The sequence below is a fragment of the Amborella trichopoda genome, chromosome 3, assembly GCF_054954075.1.
Source record: "Amborella trichopoda isolate Santa Cruz 75 chromosome 3, AtrichopodaSantaCruz75HAP2 v2.0, whole genome shotgun sequence".
NCBI classification, from domain to species: domain Eukaryota; kingdom Viridiplantae; phylum Streptophyta; class Magnoliopsida; order Amborellales; family Amborellaceae; genus Amborella; species Amborella trichopoda.
The window spans coordinates 40,692,065-40,718,732 of NC_142338.1; the positions used below are offsets into that span (position 1 = coordinate 40,692,065).

The 26,668-nt window shown below is 35.3% G+C and overlaps 2 protein-coding genes across 32 annotated transcripts in view; both read right to left on the minus strand.

Moving 5' to 3' along the window:
* Window positions 1-2,636: 2,636 nt before the first annotated feature.
* Window positions 2,637-8,841, minus strand: LOC18422556 (basic helix-loop-helix protein 79). 6 transcript variants are annotated; one of them, XM_011625435.3, is made up of 9 exons: window positions 8,619-8,771; window positions 8,127-8,184; window positions 6,402-6,951; window positions 5,240-5,467; window positions 4,286-4,420; window positions 4,105-4,176; window positions 3,597-3,803; window positions 3,400-3,502; window positions 2,637-3,073 (listed from the first exon to the last, which is right to left on the minus strand). In XM_011625435.3, exons 2-9 carry the CDS (start codon window positions 8,135-8,137, stop codon window positions 3,036-3,038), a joined length of 1,344 nt encoding a protein of 447 aa, XP_011623737.1. In that variant the 5' UTR covers window positions 8,138-8,184; window positions 8,619-8,771; the 3' UTR covers window positions 2,637-3,035. The 6 variants fall into 6 exon arrangements, with proteins under 6 accessions (XP_011623737.1, XP_006878569.1, XP_020522826.1 ...); XM_006878507.4 differs by lacking the exon at window positions 8,127-8,184 and having other exon boundaries at window positions 8,619-8,841; XM_020667167.2 differs by lacking the exons at window positions 6,402-6,951; window positions 8,127-8,184; window positions 8,619-8,771 and adding an exon at window positions 5,930-6,299.
* Window positions 8,842-17,507: 8,666 nt separating this feature from the next.
* Window positions 17,508-26,668, minus strand: part of LOC110007463 (uncharacterized) — a 45,376-nt gene continuing 36,215 nt past the window's right edge. The window contains exons 1-5 of one of the 26 annotated variants that reach the window (XR_016052532.1): window positions 21,045-21,745; window positions 19,088-19,259; window positions 18,461-18,563; window positions 17,926-17,985; window positions 17,508-17,753 (exon numbers count right to left, since the gene is read on the minus strand). Coding sequence is in view for 1 of the 26 variants with exons in the window: in XM_020668625.2 (XP_020524284.1) it covers window positions 17,718-17,753; window positions 17,926-17,985; window positions 19,127-19,263; window positions 21,128-21,206 (312 nt within the window). In the remaining 25 variants the exon portion in view is untranslated. The other 25 variants (XR_016052534.1, XR_016052535.1, XR_016052529.1 and 22 more) reach the window with 25 other exon arrangements.

Consider the following 26,668-nt stretch of genomic DNA (forward strand, 5'->3'; position numbering starts at 1 on the left):
TTTTTAATGGGGAAAATTATTGATATCCTTTCAATTCATACTTTCTAGGTATCAGCCCCCAACATTTCTAGTACTATACTAATAACTTTAATACTATTTTATTTAACACCACCTCCAAGTAAAAAAATTAATTTTTAACCAAAATATCCCCGTCTTAACCCATGTTTCCAAATCATGACGCCCACGATGTGTCGGTCCAGCAAAAAAATGTGTTGGACCGGCTTGCGGCGATCTGGACCGACAAGTTGAATACAGCAGTGGTATGACACAAAAAATGTGTCGGACCAGCTCTGCACAAGTTATGTTGGTCAGGCACAATTTGTGTTGTATCGGCTTAGAGAGAGTGGGAAACATGGCAAAAAGTGTAGTATCAAAAATTTTGGAGAGGCCATGCCTGGAAAATATAAATTGGGGTATATATAATTTTTTTTTTTTTTCCACCCGAAAAAGATGGACACACTGTTAACTCATTGAGCTATGCCTTACATTGTATCTCAATGAAAAATTGGAAAATCTCGTATCGCAAGGCCTGGGCTTTACAATAAAAAAGTAAGCTTTGCATCTTAATTCTCGTCAGAGCGGTTCTAATAAACTCAAATTGATAATATTGACCTCCATAATTATGGATGTCCGACCGTTCATTTCAAATGTTCACAAGTATTAGTCATCTGCATTATATTTAGAACTTCAAATTTCATAATAAACGGTAGAAATAAATCTTCAGGCCAAGAATTTGCTCAGGTTATAATTTCTAATAAGATATTTTACTTTTTATTACAGTGCCTAGGCCTTACATGCTAATGCCACCCACAAAAATTCCAGCTACTTTCAGTATGCACTTGATTATAGCCTAAGGCTTAAACACCTCCCCAAAAGCTAATCTTTCGCTCTGTTTCTTTTTTATCTTTTATTTCCCTTTTTTTTTTTTTTGAGATTAAAAGTGATAAGAGTGGGGATTTAAATCTTCCTCTTTGGTGAAAATAGAGTCCCCTCATCGTAAAGCTCGACAATAGTCTATCGTCAAGGCTCCAGACCATTCTGGATCTTACACTTCCTTTTCCTAATGAATCTCGCGTATTCTTTCTTCCCAGTCATTCCGTACGACTCGTCAACTAAGATTTTTGATACCTTTTGATATATAACCCCGCAAGGAAAAAATCATCTCCCAGGGGCCGCTATGACTCCATATGATGGGATAGCCCGTCACCTTTCATTGTCCCCATACCCTACAAACCACACACCTATACGTCAAGTACACAACCTTAGTAAGGGCCACCCTTCACTTTATGAGCAACCACTGGTCTCTTGAAAGCAACTTTTCTTTTATGGGTTACCACCCATTTCATCAATCAATCTCTCTCCTCTGCCCTTTCCGGCCTTACTCTCTATATCTACCCATTAAACACAACTTTATGGCGAGGCCCTTATTAGAGTGCCCACACTAATTTCCGTGGTCCTCTTTATCCGTCTGTCTATTTATACTACTAAATGTTCTAACAGCTAAGAGATGTGAATTTTGGCATGACTTTCTTTGTCAGAACACCAAGCTCTTTAGATATTATTGGTTACTTTTACCATGGAAAAGGCAGATATTTGTCAATTTTGTAGTGCTTTTCTTGCACAATTTTCCTTTTAGGATTAGATAACCACTTTACTTTTAGCTTTTAGAGGTCTCTGATGGATGCAAATCATTGATAGTCAAGGTAGTGGATTCTGCAACATGACGTCTTAAATTTTATTACGACCACAAATATAGACTCATTTCCTGTTGATTTTTCCAAAAATCAAAAATTTCCTCTAACTCTTTATAAAGAAAGTGTTTGCGCTCTAGAGCTCAGTCAGTGGACTATCTAATTTCAGTGGGTAGCGAGTTTCAACTTTGTGCAACTTCTGTTTTGAAGATCTTATAAAGCTGGCTTTTTTCGTCTATTATATACGGGTCGAGGTCTGCCAAATGCCCGTTGTAGCACTTAGCATACTAGTTTGAAAAGTGGCGCCTCTGTCTCTCTCTCTCTCTAAAATACAAGATACAAAATATAGAATCCATTAGACTTACTTTCCTAAGCACTGCAGAAGAACTAAAAAGGAAGGAGGAAATTCTCCTCATAGATAATAACCACTAAGTACATGTTTTCTTGATTTCGCAGATCTTAAAAGAGAACACATCATTTGCAACTTAACCTCATGATTCTTCCCTTTGGTCGTTTCCTTTTGACAGTTATTAATTCAATTGCAATGCAACCATATATTCGATGGGGTCTCAGATAGTGTCTCTAACATTCCGCCATTGCCAACCCGCAAAGAAAAATTGGAAGCCTGGTGTGACCCATTTGATCATTGTAATAGTATGGTCAATAGGGCCATAGCCATCCAAACAGGTTGGACGGGGATGGACCGGAGGAGGTGGGGTCCCACCAATAATAACTCTAACTCAGGTGGAAGTTCATGTTTCCCTTCATCACTGTCCAACCTTTAGGGTGGACCATGATGAGCCCATTGACCATTCTCTTACCATGATAATATAGGTCCCAAAAGCAATATTCATGCATATCCTCAAACCATATATTTTAACCATTGCATTATTGTATTTGAGGTGACAACCATCACCTAGTTTTTAGATCTAAGAAGTCAGTTCCTTTTGCAAAATCTGAAACATCAATTCACTCTATGAACACAATACAAGAAGAACTGAGGAATGCTGTGTCTAAATTCCAGGCCTCCATTACAAAGTCAAGAATATGCTTGAACACAAGCATGGCGTGATCACTCTTCAGAACGTACATGGACTCGGCCGGTTGGTGACTCCGTAGGCCTAGTTGGGTTGTAGAGTTATACAATATTCAGGTATATATATATATATATATATATATATATATATATATATGTAGATATAGATATATATATAGATATATATATATATATATATATATATATAATACATACGGTAGCAAAGAATAAGAAGCTTCATCAAGCGCAATTTTGGATATTGCTCCGGTTCGTTGACAAGGACGAGATCAAAACATGGGTGGGTGGGATCACATTTCCATCTTCAAGTTGTTGGCTTCCTGAGTTCCTGCAAGAATACCAATACATGATTTTATGTGCGTCCCAACATTTTAATGGTGTAAAATTCGCTTGTTAAATATTTGCATGCATCTCTTGTACTATGAATTCAATGTTGCATGTTATATGCATGGATTCAGATGTGTCATTGACACAGTATAAGTGAATGCATCTGCAGCTTTTGTAGCACAATCTGAACAGGGCAGTGGAGCTAATCATGATGATTACTTCTTCTTATTCTCAGAAATAAGGACAAGTGACTAGAGAATAACTGAACTTCATTTTCTTTTTTTTCTTTTTCTTTGTTTTGGGGGGGGGAGGGGATTGCAAGTTAACCTGGAAATGGTGGGGATGGAAAGGCAGCTGGTCTTCCTTGTAGGAAGCCCATGTTGTAAAGGGCCTGAAGATCAGCATCCCAAGTAGGCAAAGATCCATTGCCCTGTAACATAAAAAAAATCCAATAGTTGGATTTTCCTGTTTTATGTGAAGAGAGAAAGAATAAGCCAAATTATGCGCTCGATGAGTTGAATTACTTGGAATCCGGGCTCAATAAATGGGTCAGGGATCGTAACAGGTCCACTCGTAGTTCTTCGTAGGGCCTCAGTGGTGCTTATTGGTACATCTAGCCCACAACACGGTGTTACTGGTTGCATGGCAGCGGGTTGAGCTGTGTTAAAATGAAGGTACGAAGCAGACGCAAGTTCAGGGGAGACCATACTGCTATTGCAAGGAGAAAATATCTGCACAAGATTAACAGAGTATTAGGAACATCGCTGGGACAATAAATCTCCCCCATTATGGTTTCTATGGTATCTTCTAGGTAGTTGCAATAGTATGAACAAAGCATAACATGATTTATACATATGACTCATTTCCTTTGGCTTGAAAGAGAAATAGATCCAAATTAAATAACAACTCTGTGGTGTTTTGTTCATATATCGTATTTCTTTCACCGTGTAGCTAATAAATTTCAGTTAAAAATTTATCTTTGTGGCTCAAGGTTGGGGATGAAAGGGACATCAAAACATTTGTCTCCCTTACCTCTTTTGTGAAGAAGTTGTCGATGTTAAAGTCCAGCCTGGGATTCACGGCTGCCAATTTCATTGACAAGAACTGTGATAAAAGAAGAACTGCTCATTATTAATAATTCAAGCATTTTTTGCGTCTCTGTCTGTGTGTTCATGGTATAATAGAGCAAAAAAGAAACCACGAAAACTTTTACCTCTACTTGCTGTTGTAGAGATTGAACATAGTTGATGATCTCATCCAGCATCCCAGCCTTGCCTGTGATCTTGTTGCATCCTGGTACCAAGTCTTGCAAATATTTCATCCTTTCACTGATCTTCTCCCTTCTTACCTGCACACATAGATTGAGCCCATAAGCTTCTTTCTAGTTCGACCATGCATATGTAAAGATTTGCAAACATAATGTATATTAAACTTTTCCAACTTATTTCAAAATTCTTGGATGTAATAGGCAAGATGTTATTCCTAGACCCTTCTAAGAGTGAACTTAGAAGTGTGCCCCCAGATATTAGCCAGCTCTTGCCTCTCTGTTATATCATATTTTCAGATGGGGTATTTTGTTGCTAGTTCATAAGGACTATAACGAAGGGGTACATGTACTAAGGACTATAACAGAAGGGTACATGTACTTTATACAATGCATGTTTAGCATATGCTATGCTATGTACACCTGCCACACTCTCCATTCTCATCTTCATTAATGAACAGCGGAGAGCAGCCAGCTACCGCTGATGGACAAAGGCAAATGTCTTTCTAGAATAACCACTCATCTCCACCATCGATTGAAATTGACAAATGATCCGAGGCTAGCATGTGGACTAAATACTATGCATTGTGTATATTCCCATAGTAGTACTATAAGACCATATACTTTTAGTATAAGGAGGTCACGATCTCTTTTAGATATTGGATGTGAAATCCAATTGATAAAAGTGTATCACAGCATTTGAAAATTTTTACACTTTGTGCTCAAACATCCTCAACCACCTAATTTCAAATCTAACGGTTAATGATAATTAAATGGTCTCGTGATGTAACTTTTCTAAGGGTAAAAATTAAAAAGGTTGAACATTTTAACATGTAAAGATGTGTATGGTGTTACACCAGTTGATAAAATACATGTACAGAGAGAGAGGGAGGGAGAACTTACTCTCTCTGCTAAGCTATGGCTATCAGTGGCCTGGCCTCGACGAGCACGGACATGGATATAATCAGGCTTTTGAACCTCTGATGCCTTTGAACTGTCCTTTGTCGTCTCAACTGACATTTCACTAGTGTTATTGTTGTCGTTTCTCCTCTGCTTCGAAACCTCTTCATCTCCATCACCATCTCTCTCTCCTTTGATCCTCTTGTCTTTCATTTCTTCGGTCACCATCCCCTGAAGCATGATAGAAATCTTAAGCCTCAAAATCAAAAGGAAAAGACAATTACAAGTAAAAGAAAAGAAACAGAACCATGAAATGTATTAAACCTAGAAATCATAAGGAAATGAAAGTAAACAAAGCCTTGGATTCAAAATCTTAAGCATCATGAAAAGCAAAAGAGAAGATACGAAACCATGAATTCAAAACATCATGAGAGGATTATGAGCGGTCGCAAAAGTTGGGATGACTTGGTCATTAAAACCAAACCTAAGGAGTGAAACCGTCTTTCCCAGTAATTAAACTCGCCCAAAGAAATATGAGAGAAGTACTGAAACGAACCCTACCTTCGATCAAATTGTCCATCGAAGCAAAGAATTCCCGCGAATTTCTTTTCCCAGAATTTACGTAATAGAAAGCCCAAAGTTCGAGGGTATTGAAAGAATTTCGAAAAAGAAAAAGAAACAACGCCAATTTACCTTGAAATCCTTCTGCTTCGCCATCTCGAAGTGCCCAAATAACGACATTGTGGGAGTGAATAGAAATTTGATAATATAAAAATAAATGGAAAACCATTTACCTTCACATTTATTTCATTAACCAAACTCGAACTTTAAAAGGAATTTTATTGCCATCAGATTTCACATCGAATGGTTGCTTATGACCCCTTACAACAGGCAAATGGTTGTTGACTGATTTTCACAAAAAAAGGAGAATATTTTGAGATATTTCTTAACGTGAAAATATTTCGGGATTCTTTTACACTACTTATTAAAACGGTGAAAAAATTCTTACACCTGATCAAAATTTTTCAATGTAAAAATACTTTTAATAGTACAAAACGCACCCTAATGTACTCATTGGAATTTGAACTTTCAATCCGAGAAAGAAAAACAACAAAAAAAAAAAAGCAAAAAAAAAAAGAGCCAGCCACTTATTTTAACAAATTACCTTAGGGCTAGAGGCCTCTGATGCGTGACCTTGAGCTTTCTCTGCTTTCCTCTTCTTAAAACTTCCTTTTAGGGAAGCAGCAACCCTCCCTTTCTCATCTTCTTCTTGCCCGTCAATGTCAGCTGGACAACTCGAGCTTCTAGAAATCGCAGCTTGCCCTAATCCACGACAAGCCGCCTCCATCTCACTGTTATTAGCCGCCGCCGACCCACCGGTTCCAAACCCTAGTCGAGCCGGTTCAGGCAAAGGCTCGAAGCCGCCTCCCTGAGCCAAGTACCCAGCCGTCAGATCCGGCCACCCCCCATCCCTACCGTCCGCCCGGCTCAGCATCTCGATCAGCGCCGTCGATGACTCCTGATGCTTATCTGCTTGTGAGCCAGTGGGGAAGAGGTTAGTTGAAGCCGAGCCACCGAAGTCTTGGGGCTTGAGCCATTTAAGCCTGGTTCGTTGTCTTTCTAAGACGGTCATGTCCATTGAGCAGAGGTCGATGGTTGGCTCGAGCCGATAGTGATGGGATTGCGCCGAGCCTGGATGCCGAGCCATGCATGACCTGGAACCAAGCCAGCCGAGTTAGCAAGCCGAGTTTTCGTTTTCTTTTTTTCTTCTTTTGTCACTCAAACAAATGCACCGCAAATTGGAACAGATCACGGGTTATGAGACACGTGTTAAGCGACAAGTGTGTAGAAGGATGTGACCGATAAAAGCTGGAATAATGGGGGCTTTTTGTTAATCTGCAGAGGGTGGGTCTCATGAGAGCCATTGCTGGCGCATTCGTGGCAAGCAAAGAATGGCGATGCCACCACGTGGAATGCTTGGAGTATTCGTAATTAGCCACCTCAGCAATGACGTGTACAGTGTTAGGGTGGGAGGTCTCTAATATTGCCAGTGGAAGGCATGAATATATCCATCTACCCTTGTAAGTAAATTCTCTTTTCGATGAAAATGCCCCCAAATAGGCCTCACTCCCCTTCGGTAGATGTCGTCTTCCTTTCCGACTGAGGCATCTTCTTTTTTTCTTTTTTCTTTTTCTTTTTTTCTGACTCAACTCGTAATCCATTGTTGTGAGATTCTCAAAATTTGTGATTCACCATTCCTCTCGCCTTCGGCTCTCGAGATTCGTTCGGCATAAAATTGCCAAGGGATTGCATATTATGATAGTGGTTACTTCTAATACAAAAATGTCATATTTCTACTCTTAGTTATCGGATGTAAAATCATGGGTGAAGAGATGTTCCGAGATATCTTAAGAATTAGAACCCTTCTTCAACTTAGATGTCCCGTTATAAGGAAAATACTGATACTTTCTCTAACTTTTTCCTAATAATAGCTTTTTTAAAAAAAGGTAGTATCCCATAATCTCTCTGGGTTTTATAGGAGGCACACCAATAAGGGACATCCAACGGAATAGAAAGCGAATCACTTTCATGCTAATCACTTCCCAAAACATCCAAAAAGCAGACGTCCTTGTTAATTAGAAGATACCTAAACCCAATTTGTAAGTCAAACATTTCCAAGCATGCTTAGGACATTAATAAGAGAGTTAAAGATAATAAGACAGTTTACGAGAATGCTTAGTGGGCTCATCACAATCCGAATTTTTATTGTGAGAAACTAGTCTATGCTAAATGTCGGTGATACTTACCAAACAAATAACACGCAAATGATGTCAACAAGTACTGAATACCGTTATAAAGGGAGATTAGAGAAAGTAAAGGGTTTTATTACCCTTCGGTCATCGTCCCTATAAGCAAGGTTACTAAGACCACTTATCAACCTGATTGACCTTCAAAAAAAGAAAATGAAACATGAGAGAAAATCCAAAAAGGATCTAACATCCAAAATATGACCTACATTATGCCAGTAGAACATTAGGAGAAAGAAAAAAGATTCTGAAAACTACTTAAGGTACAAAAAGAATAAAAACATGGCCAAAACAGTTGAATCCATCACTCTAAAATCCCCCAAATTTGACATTGGGAACTTAAGACATTAAAGAGTACCCAAATTTGGCAAGTCTACTGATTCTATAGGGGCCCAACTTAAAATTATTGCAAAGTGCCCAAATTGAAACTAGAAGGGATTGAGGAATACCCGATATTAGTAAGTCTAATTATTTTATAGAGAGAGAGAGAGAGATAACCCAATTTGGCAAATCTAATGAAATTCAGACTTCCCAAATAAAACTAGATAGATAGATAGAGAGAGAGAGAGAGGCACCTTAAAATTTTGGGTGCAGGAGCTCTTAGGTGAAGGCGGTAGTCTGAAAGACGAAATCTTTGGGACTGCTCTGAATTGCCTCAAAAAATAATGCAAAACCACAAAAAAATGCACGTTCGCATCTGGTCTCCTTTCTCAGCTTTATAGTGTATGACACAAAGCAATGCAAAGGAAAGAGAGAAAAAGCTAAGACCTTCAATTTTACCGGAAACCAGTAAAAATTCACGTAATAAATCTGAGCAAGGATAAATTGATGGGCTCCTATTGATGGAATTTTAGGTTTTAATGCATAAAATATATCATCCATTATCCTCGAACAACGGACAGGATATGGACTCCTCGGGACCATGGGCCCCACCCATTGTCCCCCCCTCTATTTATCCATACTCTACCACCGTATTTCTCTTTTCTTTTTCTTTTTTTCAAATCCAATTTCATTTTTGGACAAAAGACGGAATTAGCCTTAAATTTTCATCCATATACAGTCACAGCACTTTTTACATATCTGCAAAAATGATGAAAATGACCATTTCATCGGCTGAAATATGGGTTTTCTCATAGATTTGAAGCAAATTTTATTTTATAGTTTAATGAGGAAAGAGTCTCTTAACTATAATAGAAATAGAACTCAAAACGTCATATAGTGACGCCCATATTAACTTGATCACCTAACCTTGAGTCCATTCTTTGAGCATCTTTGTTTTTGAAAGATTTCTACGTGAGATAACAATGAATCAATTCTCCCTCTTATTTTTATGCTAATTTTATTTATTTTTTCCTACCATCTCTCATGCCACTCCATGTTATGTTTTATATGATTTTATATCCATCCCCCATTTCCCTCGTTTCTTTAATTTTTGAAGAAATACTAAGAACTCCATGGGATTGGGCCCATGCACACACGCCCCCCTCCTCCTCATGCTCCCCTTATCTCCTCCCCTTCTAAAGTATATGCTTTAAAAAAATAACAAGTGAAGGTTAAAAAATTGAAATGAGATACTCCATAGTCCTCACCACCCGACAAAGACAAAAATACCCCTGGATAAACACCAAATGTAACGCGTCCATAAAAAAGAACTAACTACTGTTAAATAGAGATGTCTTATTACTAAAAAAAGACCAAAATGACCCCCCCCCTATACGAATCCAAAAATAAGCAGGAGAAGACAAGCGTTACCCCAGAAGAACACGAAATCTCACGTACATAAAAAAAGGGAGATGCCCCGGGTTCATGAACTAGGAAAAAAGGACAAAATTACCCTTGTATATACCAAAAATACATAAGAGTCTAGGTCCCATGGATTCCTCAGGCTCCTCCAAAAATGAGCAAAAAAAATAACCAGAAATTTCGGGAACTTGAAAAACCGACCACGAAATTCCCGGAATTTCCTCCCAATTGTCCAAGCAAACTGACAAAAGGGGGCGAGGTCCTTGTTTTCATTTTCCGTCTCCATCAATGACATACTAAAATGGTCACGTAGAGTTGTTCACGTTAGATTTATGATCATCTAATTATGAGTTTGACGTAATACCAGTATCAACATAAAACATCTCTTGCTCTTTCTCGAGAGTCTCTCGACTCGGGGAGATAACTCACCCACAGGCCGACCCTAACTAGCCGAGCCGAGTTTCAAGTTACTCGCCCGTCAAGCAGGTCTTGGGCATGGCAAACAGTATTAAAAAATACAAAAATCCCATAAAATATAAAAAAATATTTAAAGTAAATTTTTTTTTAAAAAAAAAAACACTTATAAATGACATTAAATTAGTAGTGAAAAAATCGATTTTGAAAATAATCAATTTGTGACTCGCGGTATTTTAAAAAACTCGAAAATGAAAAATATAAACATAAGTATTCATATCTAAAATAATTTTCAATCTTTACTACAATGATAAAAGACATTAATAAATATATTACAAATAAATTTATTTTATAAATTTTCTAATTTTTTTAAAGGAAAGTTATGGATTTGTCCCAAAATGAGTTTTGTAGACATTTTACCCCCATTAGTTTTAGTAGCACTCCCACAACCCAGTTAATGTTTTTTCTTGCGCCCTCTCTCTTTCTCTCTGCTTGCCCTTTCTTTCTCTCTGTTTGCCCTTGCTTTCTCTCTCTACTTGCCCTTTCTCTTTTCTCTCTATCCGCCCTCTCTCTCTCCACCCAATATTAGAGAAAGAGGGGAAGCAGGTAGAGCGAGAGAGAGAGCGTTTAGAAAGATATTGATATTGGGTGGAGAGGGAGAGAAGGTGGGTAGAGAGAGAGAAAGGTAGGGTAAAAAAAGAGATAGAGAGGTTGGGTAGAGAGAGAACGAGAGAGAGAGGGTGCATAAAGGGTGGGTAGAGGGAGACAAAGTGAGAGAGGGGGAAAGGATAGTTTAGTCTTTAAAGTATTTATTTTTTATGCGGGGGGCAAAAGCAAAAAAAAAAATTTGTGTCTGATCCTAGGTGAAATATTAAAAATATTGGAAGTAGAATGTCTATAAAGTTCATTTTAAAATATATCCACAATTTTCTCTTTTTTAATTTTTTATTTAGTATTCCCAAACTTGACCACCAAACTCTGGATACTCCGGTAACCTCCGGGTGCTCGCCGGTATTACCTATTTGGTGGGACTGGCGGTTGGAAAGGGACAGTGTCCTGTAGGCAGGACCACTATTGAGAGCATTAATTTTTTCAAAGGAACTTGCGGCATGTAATTTCAAAGAAATGTTACCTAGAGGACTATGGGACAATTTATGCTTCCTTTCATCTTGTTTCTCTCTCCTCTGTCTGTCTCTCTCTCAAATCAAGTGAGGCAAGAGGCAAGAGGCAAGAGGCAAGAGGCAATAGGAACTATGTTTTTCATTTTCATGTTTCATTCATTTCCTAAAATTGGCTGACTCTACACGCACAAATAAAAAAAAACATATATAATCCGAAACTGCTTTTAGTTACAAGATACGTGCCAACTACTATTATTGTTTTGTTAGTTAGCGAGTGTGAAGATCGTCGTCCAGGGCATATTTGGTGTCCTGGATGGATAGGAGGCAGATGACGACCACACATTGCTTCCAAAAGAGGGGAACCTCTCCTCTTTATTCTTTTGTTTAATTTTGGGATCGGATTAGATGGAGGAAAGGGGCAGATCCGAGGAATGTGGCAGGCCGGCCTGACCCCTTCCTTCAAAACCCTCAAAATAAAAATTAAAAGCATTCGCGACCCAAGAAAATAAAGGAATGGCAGCTACAGCCTTGTGGAGTATTCCTCTTCTCTGCTAACTACCACCACCAACAAAGCACCACACAAATTCTTCCTCCCCTCGCACTCCAAGGAGAAAAACCCATAAGTATGAGAGAGAGAGGGTAGGTTCCTGAGTAGAGAGTAGGGTTCCTATCAAGGAAAAACCGGCGTTCTAACCGGCAACCGCCCGGTTAGATCGGAATTGGCTACTGGCCGGTTTCGTTTGTGGTCAGTTTTGATGACTGTTAGGGTATTTAAAAAAAATTCAAAAAGATTACATAAATTTGCCAAAATAAGGATTTTTGTTTGTAATATATTTTTTAATATTTTGTATTATTATGGAAAAAATTAGAACTTGTTCTCTTCATGAATACTTATTTTTACATTTTTCATCTTTTTATAAAAGTTCAAAAGTACCCTTAGCCACAAATCAATTTTATAAAATCTATTTTTTCGTTAATTTTCAACTTCATTTGGATGTGTTAAATATATTTTTCGTATTTTATTAGATTTTTTTTATATATTTTTCAGCATTGTTTTTACCGTCAAAGACTTGTCTGGTTAACAGTTGAATCAAGCGGTTTACCGGTTGGGCCGGTTGAACCGCTTCCGAGCCCATGTCCAGTTAACCATTCTGGTTCGATTTTGTGAATACTGGTTCCTGTCTTTATATAATAGGAAATGATCCTGAGTGTGTATTAAAAAAGGTGTGATTTGCATGAGGTTGCGATATAAAACAATCAAAGTAAAGTGCACCAACAAATTTTATTATGAGATATAATTTTGGAGCCAAAATTTATTAATATGGCTTAACAATCAATTTTTATCTCTAATTATAAAATTTTAGACTCCAAAAATAGTTCAAATCAAGTGGATATATAAACACATGAAAGTCTTGAAAATGGACGGTCCAGATAAATGTTGCAAGATGTATTATTTTTGGGACTCGAAAACTTTCTTTTTCCCCATAGTCATGCATCTCGGTGTTCAATTAGAGGGGTTTTTTAGTTCAAAACAATCTTTCACGATGGAATTTTTAGGTGTACCTTAATTCTAAATATCGGGAGTAGAATCATTATTGAAGGAGACTCTATGAACGTAATTAATTGGAGTAGCGTATTCCATGAGAATTAAGGTCTAGCTACCTGCAGATTATGGATTTGGTGGCTTCACTTTCAGTTTTTTTTTAGCATGTCTATCGCGAGGCGAATTCCTTGGCTGACTTTCTTGCTAAAAAAGGAAGGGCCTCTTTGTCCGTTATAGCTATTTTCTCTGATGTAATTTCTTTTGAATAGATTTTATATATAAAGTTAAAAATACTTGTAAAAAAAAAAAAGAAAGAAAAAAAGGTTGCAACCTTTATATAAACTTTTTTCTATTAAAAATACATGTTGTGGTGTATAAAATTTTTCTTTATCCCTTTTTTCAAAGAATATTTTTTACCATTCTCCCCTTGACCTATATTGAAAATATCCACCATACAAACCAAAATGCCTCTCTCTCTCTAACCTTCAAATAAACCGACAACCCCTCTCTTGATCTATATTCATCCCTCATCTTTCTCTTCTCTCCATCGTTCATAGAAATCGGCCGAGTCAACTGGGTCTAGTCCTATTGCCAAGACCGAGTAGGCCTGAGTCAACCGTACAAGTGCTTCTATATCCATCAAATGAACATGACTCGGAGAGATTTTCAAAAACTCGTCCCAAACCATCAAGAATCACCCTACATTTTCCATTTTCGCTATGAAAACTTGGTTTTCAAATATTGGAAAATTTCCTGAACTGTGTGTCGATCTTTTGGACTGATTTTGATAGATTATTGGAAGCCTTTCTGTGTTTAACAACAATATAATTTATATGATACGATGTGGCATAAAATCCCAAATCAAACAAGTTTTCGCCATGAAATTATTCGAATTTAGGTTTTTTTGTGCGATTTTTTTTCCCGCCAAACCTCTATGTTCTATCTCATTTCTATACCAAATTGGATGAGGTTTGATTTGTTTCAAAGTTGTTGAAATCAGATTCAAAATCCCTCTACAGATCGTGGTTTCGTTTCGCCATTATTGACTGATTTCTCGCATCAAAGAGTTCTTTGTGCAAAAAATTTTTCCTGTCAAACCTATTTATTTTATCCCATTTCTACACCAAATTGGATGAGGTTTGGTTTGTTTTGAATCTTTTGAAATCAACTTCAAAATTCCTCTTAAAATCCGTGGTTTTGTTTTACCATTATTGCCTGATTTCGTGCAACAAAGAAGTAATATTTTAAAAACTGTCAAATCAATCACTCAACAATTTTTTAAATCTGATTTTTAGTTTTGTTTGAAGCTTTTGAAATCGTCTTCAAAAGCCCTCTACAGATCCATGGCTTTTTTCCTCCAAGATCGGCTGATTTCGTCCATCAAAGAGGTAATATCAAAAAATGGGCAAATCAATTATTATCTCTAATTACTAAACAATTTTTTTTCTTTTTTCTTCTTCTGATTTTTAGTTTGTTTTGAAGCTTTTGAAATCATTTTCAAAGGCTCTCTACATATCTATGGTTTTTTTTGCTCCAAGATTGATTGATTTCGTGCATCAAATAGGTAGTCCAAAAATCGCCCAATCTATTTTTCTCTAATTAATCAACAATTTTTTCTTATTTGTAGTCCGTTTTGAATCCTTTGAAATCATCTTCAAAAGCCATCTACATATCAGTGGTTTTTTTGCTCCAATTTTTAGTGCATCAAAGAGGCAATATCGATGAACTAATAAAAAATTACAAAATCTATTTTTCTATCTATTATAAAATTCGAAGCACATCCTTACTAGAGGCTAGATCTGAGGATCTGCTGTCTAACCTAAGATGCCCTACTCTTTTTCACTACAAATGGAACAAATACGTGTTCTTCTCTAGACTTTTGTTAAGAAAAAGCAGCAGTGCAGACCATTGGAAAAAGAAATTCATAGTTGGATTACCTTACTTTTTTGCCGAAAAGGTCAAAAATAGATTAAAAAATAAAAATAATGGTATAATCCCATATTCCCAATATACATTAGGAGAATTATCTGCAAAAATTTGTGCAGAAGGCATAGCTTTATGCACTGATCTAAAATTAAAAAGACAATTAGATAAACAAAAAATGACAGGAAAGAAAAAATTAGGAGACTTTTGTGAACAATTCAGGTATAGTATAAATCCTTCTTCTAATAAAGAATATAAAAAATCCTCTCGACATAGAAAATATAAGCCTCAGAGAAAAGAATCTCAGAGGATGGAACATAAACAAAAGAATAAATTTATTAAAAGATTTTCTTCAAAAGGTAAACAAGGAAAAAAGAGACTGTCAGTCTGCTATAAATGTGGCAGGGTTGGACATTACAAAAGTAATTGTAGGATAAAAAGAAAAATTGATGCTCGAAGTTTAGACGAAGAAACAAAAAATCAATTATACAATATTATCCAAATAGAAAACCAATCAGACAATGATTCTGAAACGTCTGATGATGATTCATTAATTGGGAAAATAGAAGATGAACATTCAGTACGTAATTGCTCTGAATCTGAAACTAGTTCAGACATAGATGAGCAGATGCAAGATTGTTTCTGCTAGACTCTTACCAAAGAAGAAAATTTTATCGTTGATTTAATAGATAAAATATCCGATCCCGAAGAAAAAAGAGAAGCAATAACCCAATATGTACAAGTAGCTAAGACCAAAACTAAATCACCTCAATTAATAAAACCCCAGGAATATAGTCCATCCGAAATTCTTAAACGAATGAATAAAAGAGAAGTTATACAAAGAGAAACAAAACTAGCAGAGTTGAAACAAGAAATTAATGAGGTAAAAACAGAAGTACAACAATTAAAAAATAGAATTAGAATACTAGAAATGGCTACAGAATTCTCTGAACCTGAATCTAATGAAGAACTAGAATTTGAAAATCTATTAAATAAAACTATAATAGATAAACCTGAGTCATCAAGAATTTCAAAAACAGAAAATGAGAAAATACAAGAAAATCATTTAGATATAATAGATAAGGTTATTACTCAAAAATGGTACACTCTAGTACAAATAGTAATACAAAATGAATACAGCTTTCAATCATTAGCATTAATTGATTCTGGAGCTGATTTAAATTGCATAAATGAAGGTTTAGTCCCCACAAAATATTTCGATAAAACTACTCAAATACTTAATACTGCTGATGGTAGTAAACTTATAATTAATTATAAATTATCAAACGCAGCTGTATGCAACAATAGTAACGGCTTTGATATACTTCTTATTATGGTTAAAGGATTAAGTCAAGCAGTAATATTACTCCATTTTTAAATCTACTCTATCCCCTAAAAATAGACAATACATAATAGAAGCAAATCTAGATGGTCACAAAGTTAAATTTGAGTTTATAGAAAAACCAAAAGTAAAAGAAATCAATAATATTAAACAGACTATCAAAAATAAAGAAAATTTCTTATGTTTTTTAAAAACTGAAGTCAAATATAAACAAATAGAAAATCATCTACTACTTCCAGAAATAAAAGAAAAAATTGAGACTATTAGAAGACAAATAGAACAAGAAATTTGTAATGAACTACCAAGTGCCTTCTGGAATAGGAAAAAACACATGGTAAGCCTACCATATGAAGATGGGTTTACTAACAGTAAAATCCCTACAAAAGCAAGATCCATACAAATGAACTCAAGACTTTTAGAAATATGTAAAAAAAAAATAGATGAACTTTTAAAAAAGGGTTTAAATAGAAAAAGTTCATCATCCTAGAGTTGTGCAGCATTCTATGTAGAGAATGTTGCTGAAAAGGAACGAGGAGTACCTAGACTAGTAATAAATGATAAACCTCTCAATAAAGTAGTAAAATGGATCAGGTACCCAATACCTAATAAAAAAGACTTACTAGATAGATTACTGAATGCATGTATATTATCAGAATTCGATTTAAAGTCAGGATATTGGCAAATTCAAATAAATGAAAAAGATAGATATAAAACAGCTTTGAATGTTCCATTTGGCTAATATGAATGGAATGTAATGCCTTTTGGACTAAAACATACCCCGTCTGAATTCCAGAAAATTATGAATGATGTTTTTAATCCTTATACAAAATTTATGATTGTATATATAGATGATGTCTTGATTTTTTCAAAAGATATTCAGCAGCACTTCAAGCATCTCAATGCTTTCTTGACGCGGTCAAAAATGCAGGTTTGGTTGTTTTTGCTAGAAAAATGAGTTTATGCCAAACAAAAATTAGATTCTTAGGCCATAACATATTTCAAGGAACCATTGTTCCAATAGATAGAGCAATAGAATTTGCAGACAAATTTCCTGATATTATTCTTGATAAAACAGAACTACAAAGGTTCTTAGTATGCTTAAACTATATTGCTGATTTCATTAAAGATTTAGCTATCATAGCTAGACCTTTATATGAAAGATTAAAACAGAATCCGCCGAAATGGACGGATAAACATACTCTTGCAGTCCAACACCTCAAAGGTAAAGCAAAAGGATTACCTTGTTTAGTATTAGCTGATCCAAATGCCTCTAAAATTATAAAATTTGATGCCTCCGAACTCGGATTCGGAGGAATACTCAAACAAAGAATTGATAATAGAGAACAACTAGTTCGGTTCACATCCAAAGCATGGAATAGTACACAACAAAATTATTCCACTATAAAAAAGGAAATATTAGCAATAGGCCACTGCGTTACTAAATTCCAGAGTGATATCCTCAATACAACATTTTTAATACGAACTGATTGTAAAGCAGCCAAAGACATCTTGCTTAAAGATGTCAAAAATCTGATTTCTAAACAAATCTTTGCTCGTTGGCAAGCTATTCCTTCCTCTTTTGACTTTACTATTGAACATCTCCCTGGTACTGATAATCACCTTCCTGATTTTCTCACACGATAATTTTTGCAGGGGGGACAGAGAGGAGGAGGACCAACAACAGCCACAGCCACAGCAAAAATTTAATATCAATATGAATACAAATACAAATACAAATACAAATCCTAATCCCCAAAACAAAGGAAAAGCCAAAATGGAAATAGTTCCATCCTCACCTGTAGAATCCCCAATAATGAGCTATCCACCTTTGTCACCTGCATCTTATCTAGAATACTCTAGCCAAATAAGCAAAGACCAAACCCAGACTCAGACTCCAGTATTTATCCAATCACCAATCCCAAATAAAGTATATTCATCCGGAAAATCCCAATTTGAAGAAACCACTTTCACGATAGATACCATTATAGAAGATGTCCATTGGGCAACCGACCCAAATAAAATTGCCAACCTTTATCTTATGAACAATTTAAACCCATCTAATGGGAATAAAACCCGTGAATGGTATGAAGCTATTTTACTTGAGACAGGCTCAATCACCCTGGTACATTTTTACCAGCGGAATATAAATATAATTGCCTACTCAAAGCTTCAAATTAGAAAAATATTGTCATACAGTGATTGGGGCTCAGATCCCTTCCGAGGAAAAAAGTTACAGGCTCAAGAATTTCACAATAAATATTACAAATACTCAGAATACATTGATGCCTGACATAAAGTATTTGCTCTCCAAAATAATAATAGTTCTCATACCTGGTTTATCCAAATTAAAATGCCTATCCTTGAGACATTCCCCAATTGGTTTCGAAACTGGTTCTTAATCTGGGGCTCAGGCTCCCAAATTCTTCCTCAAAGCCTACAAGTATCTCAAGCTAAATTTTTTGAATTCAATGGAAAGGATCCCAATATAGACTACCACCTATACTTCATGGCTATTTACCAAATACCAGGGATTATGAAGTGGCAATATGGAATATCTGAGAATACAACTAACAATTTTGAATATATCCCAAGATTGGGAAAAAAGATCTTTATAAAATGGTGGGATGTATTTGAAAATAAAGCTCTAGAACCAGAGAAAATAATATTGAAGAAAATACTAGGGCAAGCCCAATATGAAAACCTAAATAGTTTTTCAGAATACATCAATAAAATGAAAAAACAGAACCCGCAGGCAACCAAGGAGGAATTAAATAAACAATTATTACAAATGTTTGAAGAAGAAGCAGATAATATGACACTCTCTTCTCAAAATGAAGACGATGCTGAAACAGGAATGGAGGATGAAGAACTTCTACAAAGGCTCGACTATGGAGACTTTTCACAAAAGCTCGAATAAAGTTTGAAGACCCAGTGAAGGCCCTATAAAATCCAAAATACATGTCTCCCACTTGAATAAAAGAGATTCCCACTGTCTACCTGTCTCCCACTTGAACAAAAGAGATTCCCTCTATCCATCGAACAGTGCCTCCACCGACACCACAGTACCTCCACCGACAGCACAGTGCCTCCACTAACACCATCCGTACTTCCAGCTTGCCACAGTAAAGCACTACCTGCCAAAAAGATATTATTAAAGATACGGACTTATACAAATATTGAATAATTCTTTGAGTTTCGGACTCTATAAAAGGAAGAAGAAGTCCTCGCAAGAGAAGCAAGTCTGAAGAGGAGCCTTAAGAGATCCGCTCCCTGCTTCATCCACTTCCATCCCTCATCTTCTCCTTCCCTCTTCTCTTTTTGTATATACTCTTACTTCTTACCTAGTTCTACACTTTCCTCTATAGACCTACCGGAAGTTGTACTTCTTTGAACTCTGCAAATACTCCGGGTAACTGTTTTTGTACCCTATTTTGTACTTTCATGTTTCTGTAAAATAGATGTGCGACTGTAATCTCAGTTCTCTTCCTAGTTACTGCCCTGACAAATGGAACTATTTCATAGTTTCTGTATTTGCTCTCAGTAAGTCTTGTAATTTTCTGTATTTCTGTATCATAATCCTGATATCAATAAATGATTAGTTATTGTGTGTTATACAAATAAAGTTTATTTTCAGTATTAAAATTTGAGGTATTATACATACTAGTTGGATAATTTTAGACATATCTCCCTTCTCTGTATTTGTGATAATACTTGTTTTACTTTATCTAAAATTTGTTAAACTGTTTAGTTGAATATTTCTATTGAGAATAGTGTCTTGGTTATGTTGTTTAAAATCGGTCTTGGTTATGTTGGTATCAGAGCCATAGTACCATAGTTCCACAGTAGCATAGTGCTTTAAGTTGTTGGACTTAAAATCCTAAAGTCTAGCAACTTAATAAAATTTATCCATTTAGGAAGTTAGTCTGAGATTTAAGACCATTGGCGCCCAATCCAATTGACCGTTAAGGCCAGGAAGAGCCGCTGAGGTCGCAGAGACATAAGAGGTTGCCTAGAGTCATTATCCGTAACTCCAAATGGAAAATTTTATTAAGACTTTAGCTCCAACTAGTAGCACATTAAGAATTAAAAATAAAGAAGAAATAGTAATTGAAAATATAGAAAAACAGATACAGAATTGGAATATTCCTAAAATCCCAATAACTGATATATATAAAAAGGGAACATTTGATCTAAAAGTAGGTTATGCTATCAAAACAGTTGAACAAAGTTTATCAGTCACCAGTGAACAGGAAAGTTTTCAATTATTATCAAATAAAATAATTCAATCACATAAAAATAAAAATTATAAATATTTGCATATAGGACTAATACAAGTAGCAATTAAACCTCTTACAAGATTAGGACTAAATAATTCAATATTGCTATGTCTACGAGATAGTCGTCACAATAAATTTACAGATTCATTATTAGAAATAGTAGAATCAAGTCTGTATAGTGGTCCGGTATATTTCAATTGTTTTCCTAATTTTTCGGTATCTTTAAGTGATCCCAACCTTTTTAAGGTCCTTACACTTAATTTGAAAACTCATGGATTTGATATGAATCCAAGATCTCAAAACATTGCTTTAATATACAGGATTTGCTATAAAGTAATGAATACGCTTAGCCCAAACGTATTACAAATTGATACAAAAGGTCAGACTGTATTTTTCCAGACAAACATGGAAAAATCAAATACAGTAATTCCAAAGTCAGTAGATTGGTCCCAAATAAATCTGCCAAAAACTTGGACCATCCATAACGAAAATCAACAATACCTAGCATATGTAAATACCCCCAAACAAATAATTGAACATCCAGATGGAGATATTGAACTACATTTCAATTCTAGTCGAAGAATTAGATTAAACATACTGGATGACAGTACAATCAAACGATCAAGAAGGATACCTACTCCTTCAAGATCCTCCACCTCATCAATAAGCGATGAACCTAGAATACAAGGATTGTCCAGAACAACTAGTAATATTCATTTACCCCTATACCAGCCAATAGATCCTAGCCCTTCAACCAATGAAGTTACCCTGTCTGATTTAGACCTGCAGGTTTTGACCATGCAGAAAAAAGAAAAAATAAACTTAGAATATTTAGAAAATGATTACCTATCAGCACAAAATGAACAAATAAGAAATTGGTAGTTACAAACTTTTCCGAAAAAATTAATAGATAAGTGCCATAAAAGATATAATAAATTTTTAAAAGAACACAAACAGAATATTAAATACTTTGACTGGCTAAAAGCTACTCTCAAAGAAAAAGGGTACTCTATGCCAGACTTTAAAATAAATACTATTGAAAGTCAATATCAGACTTTCGAGACAACAGAAGGAAGTGAAGAAGTATACATCCCCCTGAAAAATCTCTTATCATAAACAAAGGACAGCTAGAATCTAGAGCTTCACCATATAAAATAATTCAAGGAGAACATATCCATAAAATTGAACTACTTCCACATATAATATAACAAAATAATTATACTAATCTATATCTTCACTCTTTAGAAAAACAGACTACCCGCATAGAAAACATTATAAATAACCATATAAACAAATTGAAGAAAAGAAAAAGTTAATAATGTACAAAATAGGGTACAAAAACAGTTACCCGAAGTATTTACAGAGTTGAAAGAAGTACAACTTCCAGTAAGTCTACAAAGGAAAGTGTAGAACTAGGTAAGAAATAAGAGTATACACAAAAAGAGAAGAGGGAAGGAGAAGATGAGGGATGGAAGTGGGTGAAGCAGGGAGCTGATCTCTTAAGGCTCCTCTTCAGACTTGCTTCTCTTGCGAGGACTTCTTCTTCCTTTTATAGAGTCCGGAACTCAAAGAATTATTCAATATTTTGTATAAGTCTGCATCTTTAATAATATCTTTTTGGCAAGTGGTGCTTTACTGTGGCTAGTTGGAAGTACGGATGATGTTAGTGGAGGCATTGTGCTGTCGGTAGAGGTACTGTGGTGTCAGTGGAGGCCCTGTGTTGTCGGTGGAGGTACTGTGGTGTCGGTGGAGGCACTGTTCGGTGGACAAAGGGAATCTCTTTTGTTCAAGTGGGAGACAAGTAGACAGAGGGAATCTCTTTTATTCAAGTGGGAGACAAGTATTTTGGATTTTATAGGGCCTTCACCGGGTCTTCAAACTTTATTCGGCCTTTTGTGAAAGTTCTCCATAGTCGGGCCTTTGTAGAAGTTCTTCATCCTCCATTCCTATATCAGCATCGTCTTCATTTTGAGAAGAGAGTGTCATATTATCTGCTTCTCCTTCAAACATTTGTAATAATTGTTTCTTTAATTCCTCCTTGGTTGCCTGCGGGTTTTGTTTTTTCATTTTATTGATGCATTCTGAAAAATTATTTAGGTTTTCATATTGGGCTTACCCTGGTATTTTCTTCAATATTATTTTCTCAGGTTCTAGGGCTTTATTTTCAAATACATCCCACCATTTTATAAAGATCTTTTTTCCCAATCTTGGGATATATTCAAAATTGTTAGTTGTAATCTCAGATATTTCATAGTGCCACTTCATAATCCATAGTATTTGGTAAATAGCCATGAAGTATAGGTGGTAGTCTATATTGGGATCCTTTCCATTGAATTCAACAAATTTAGCTTGAGATACTTGTAGGCTTTGAGGAAGAATTTGGGAGCCTGAGCCCCAGATTAAGAACCAGTTTCAAAACCACTTGGGGAATGTCTCAAGGACATGCATTTTAATTTGGATAAATCAGGTGTGAGAACTATTATTATTTTGGAGAGCAAATACTTTATGCCAGGCATCAATGTATTCTGAGTATTATTATTGTTATTATTATTATTATTGTTATTATTGTTATTATTATTATTATTGTTATTATTATTATTATTATTATTATTGTTATTATTATTATTATTATTATTATTATTATTATTATTATTATTATTATTATTATGTTTTTTAAGATATTGAAATAACTTGAAAACCCCATACTATTTGCAGCTTTTTGCTGCAATATCGATTGATTTAGTGCATCATAGAGATAATATCGATTAACAGTAAAAGTTCCACCAAATTTGTTACTTCTCCTTAATTACTCAATAATGTTTTATTATTATTATTTGTCTTAAATCTATTGATATAAGCTTCAAAATCCCACAATTGATTTGCAAATTTTATTATTTCTCTCTAATTTCTCAATATTTTTTCTAAGCAATTGTCTTATATCAATGATTTTTTCTTGATGGTATCAAAATTGTCTTATATTGATTATTTTTTCCATTTTTATTTTTTAAAGAGAGTTATGAAAAAAAGAACTCCAAAATAAATCCAAGCCACTAAGAAAAATAGAGTTAAAAAAATAAATCCAAAGCCATTAAGAAATATAAATATAGAGGTAAAAAATATATTTTTTAAGAGAGTTATAGAATAAATAACTCCAAATTAGATTCAAACTATTAAAAAAAATAGAGTTACAAAAAATATCGCCCCTATAAGAATGGAACTCACAACCTCAATACTAACCAGCAAGCCACATAGCGGTAGTAACAATAGCAGCCTCCATTTTATATATAGGTTATCATTATTTGCTCTTAAGAGATAAAAAAGGGTTTGCGATTGGATCCCCCTGCGTATTGAAAGATGACTACTGTAGGCAGGCCACCACGCCATCAACTAACGCCTATAGAATGTGGTGCCCAGATCCTAACTCACTTATGTTTATTATCAGTTATAATATTTTGATGAGTCTATCATGTCAAAGTACACTCAAAAGGGTACAAAAAAAGAAAACCGCGTCAACAGTGATGCAGTTGAGATAGAGTTGGCAACTCCAGTAAATACTCCAAAATATTTGTCAAAAAGTCTGCTATGAAATAATGGAGGAAGATGTTGACCATGAGGAGGTCATTGAGCCTACTCCACATGTAGAAGAGCATTGGCTTAGAAAAATAAAGAGAATGAAAAGGACAGTAGTGCGGCACAATTTTGATGACATGGTGGATTGTGCATTGGTTACCACAAGTCAATAGCTATCTACTTTTAAGGAAGCAACACAAGATGTTGATAGTAGCAGGTGGAGTGATATCATGAACAAAAAAATGCAATATATTCAGAAGAATCAAACTCAGCCAATAGCTATCCACTTTTAAGTAAGCAACACAAGATGTTGATAGTAGCAGGTGGAGTGATATCATGGATAAAAAAATGGAGTATATTCAGAAGAATCAAACTTCAGATATCATGAAGTTTCTTGAAGACAAGAGAGTCATTGGATGTAAATGGGTTTACAAGAAGAATGTTACGGATATGCTGAAAAAAATGGTTCCATTTTAGAAGTTCAAACTAAAAGATGGTTCCATTTTAGAAGTTTAAGCTAAGTTTGAACTTGGCTAATGTATTGCCAAGATGAGCGCATAGGTGGGCACGTATAGAGAAGGCGGACGATGTGAATCTCTTTAATTGGGTAGTGCCTATTATTTAGGATTTATGGGTAAGTCCATACGTTTGGATAGATATATAGGTCTACAAGTTGAAGAGATAAAGTTAGAAGACTTAAAAGACAGGAAAAATATTAGGAGGCTTCACGTACTTATTATTTGGGGGTTGTTTTTCTTTATTAAGTTGTTTTTATAGAGAGGGAAAGTGCCAAAAAAATAGAGAAAAACTTAATAGAGAAAACTTTTCGGTATTTTGTAGATAGAAAGTTATAGAGAGAAGAAGGCTTGGTGGGAGATTCAATTTTGTATATCTATTTTTTTCCAGTAAGTGCTTTGTAATTTTTTTTCTTTGATTTAGTGGAACATCGTAAGTGATTTGTAATTTGTAAGTGCTTTATAATTTTCTTTCTTTGATTTAGTGGAACGTCGTTCGTCTTCGCCCGCGAATGTAGTCACATCTGTGATGAACCACATAAATTCTAGTGTTTATTTTTTCTATTTTATTTTGTTTTGTTTGCATGTTGCTAATTCTATTTTTTCCTACTTTATTTACCAAAAAAATCAACCCATCGGGTTTAGATCTTCTGCAAACAATTGTTCGTTAGTTCTATGTTCATTTCACAAGCTCCTTGAAGGAGTACTCACAATGGCCATGAGAGAGAGAGAGGAGAGAAAGGTGAAAGCATTAGACACATGGAGGAAACTTTTAAAAGGGGGAAGAGAGAAGGGGGATTGGTGGACTTAAAAGGGGAGAGAAAATAAAACATACGGTTTCAAGGGGTTAAAGAAAGAAAGGGAAGAAAAAGCAAAAAAATGAATCATTAAAACTCATGACAGGCTATCCAAGTCAGTGGTATTTGAGATTTTTAGATTTATAAAGTAGATGGTTAAAAAATTAGATACACACCAACTCCGTATATTCAAAATACGTAGGACCGTTCCTCTTAGAACATTGTAGAGGTAGATGGGCGTGTTATTCACTAAAGTTTTGTTGTTAGATAATTATAATAAGTTGGATAAAAGTGGCCTTTCTCTTTTGGAAGACCGGATCTTCTCCTTACATGAGATAATTATTATCCTCCTTGTGAGAAATACATTGGACATGTAGGTCTCAGTGAAAACGACCTTTTTCCACTGCAGTGGTTAATAAGGATCGCAAATATTTATGCATAGATGTGCATTTGCAGATACCCTCAGTTGGGAAATGGATCGTACATCCCCTCAGTTGGGAAATGGATCTTAAATATTTATACATAGATGTGCATTTGCAGATACCCTCAGTTAATTGGGAAAAGGCCTGATAATGATAATGATAATGTATTTCTAGATAAGTGAATTTTCATTTGGCAACCGCGTTGAAAGGAATTCTTAAGTTTTGATCTTGCATAATAGACCTTGAGGCTGTAGCTCGTATGGTTCTCCATTGAAGCAAGAGATTTTACATGGAAAGAGAGAGACTAAGAGAGATATACAATTGAAGTCATGTCACAATTGGATGGTCTTACCCTCTCCGTAACTGTCCAACTTATTAATGGATAGTGATGACCCTACTTGCCTTTTCTTGGGATAGTGGTAACCCTTGTAGCACTAAGGGTACCACACAAGACTTTTCCTCAGTACATGAAATTTACATCAGAGGTGCCTTGGGGAAACCCCTAGGGCTACACTCCCTATAAATAAATAAAAAAGGACTTTAAGATCCTAGACAACTATTCATACTCACTTGACAAGTACAAATTCAATAAACTCAAAATTACATCAAACTAATGCATTTCTTTGTTACGTATGATGCTTCTTTATTACATAAACATTTCAATTCAATAAAACGAAGTCAAAATAAGTGAACTAGATTAGATTGGCTTGGGAAGTCGATTAATGCTCTCAAGGTACCGGGATAACCCCTATGGTTTTAAATACAACCCTTGTTCAAACTCTCCACCAGTAGCGTAAGATTTTGAGGCTTAAATTGAATCTATAAACTTATACCACATCAAGGTACATATCAACTCTATTAATCATAATCAAAAGAAATGGCCTTCTAGTGAATCACATGTGCGAAATAATAAATGAAATCTATATGGGAGACAGAGAGTGGAACTTAGATGAAAATG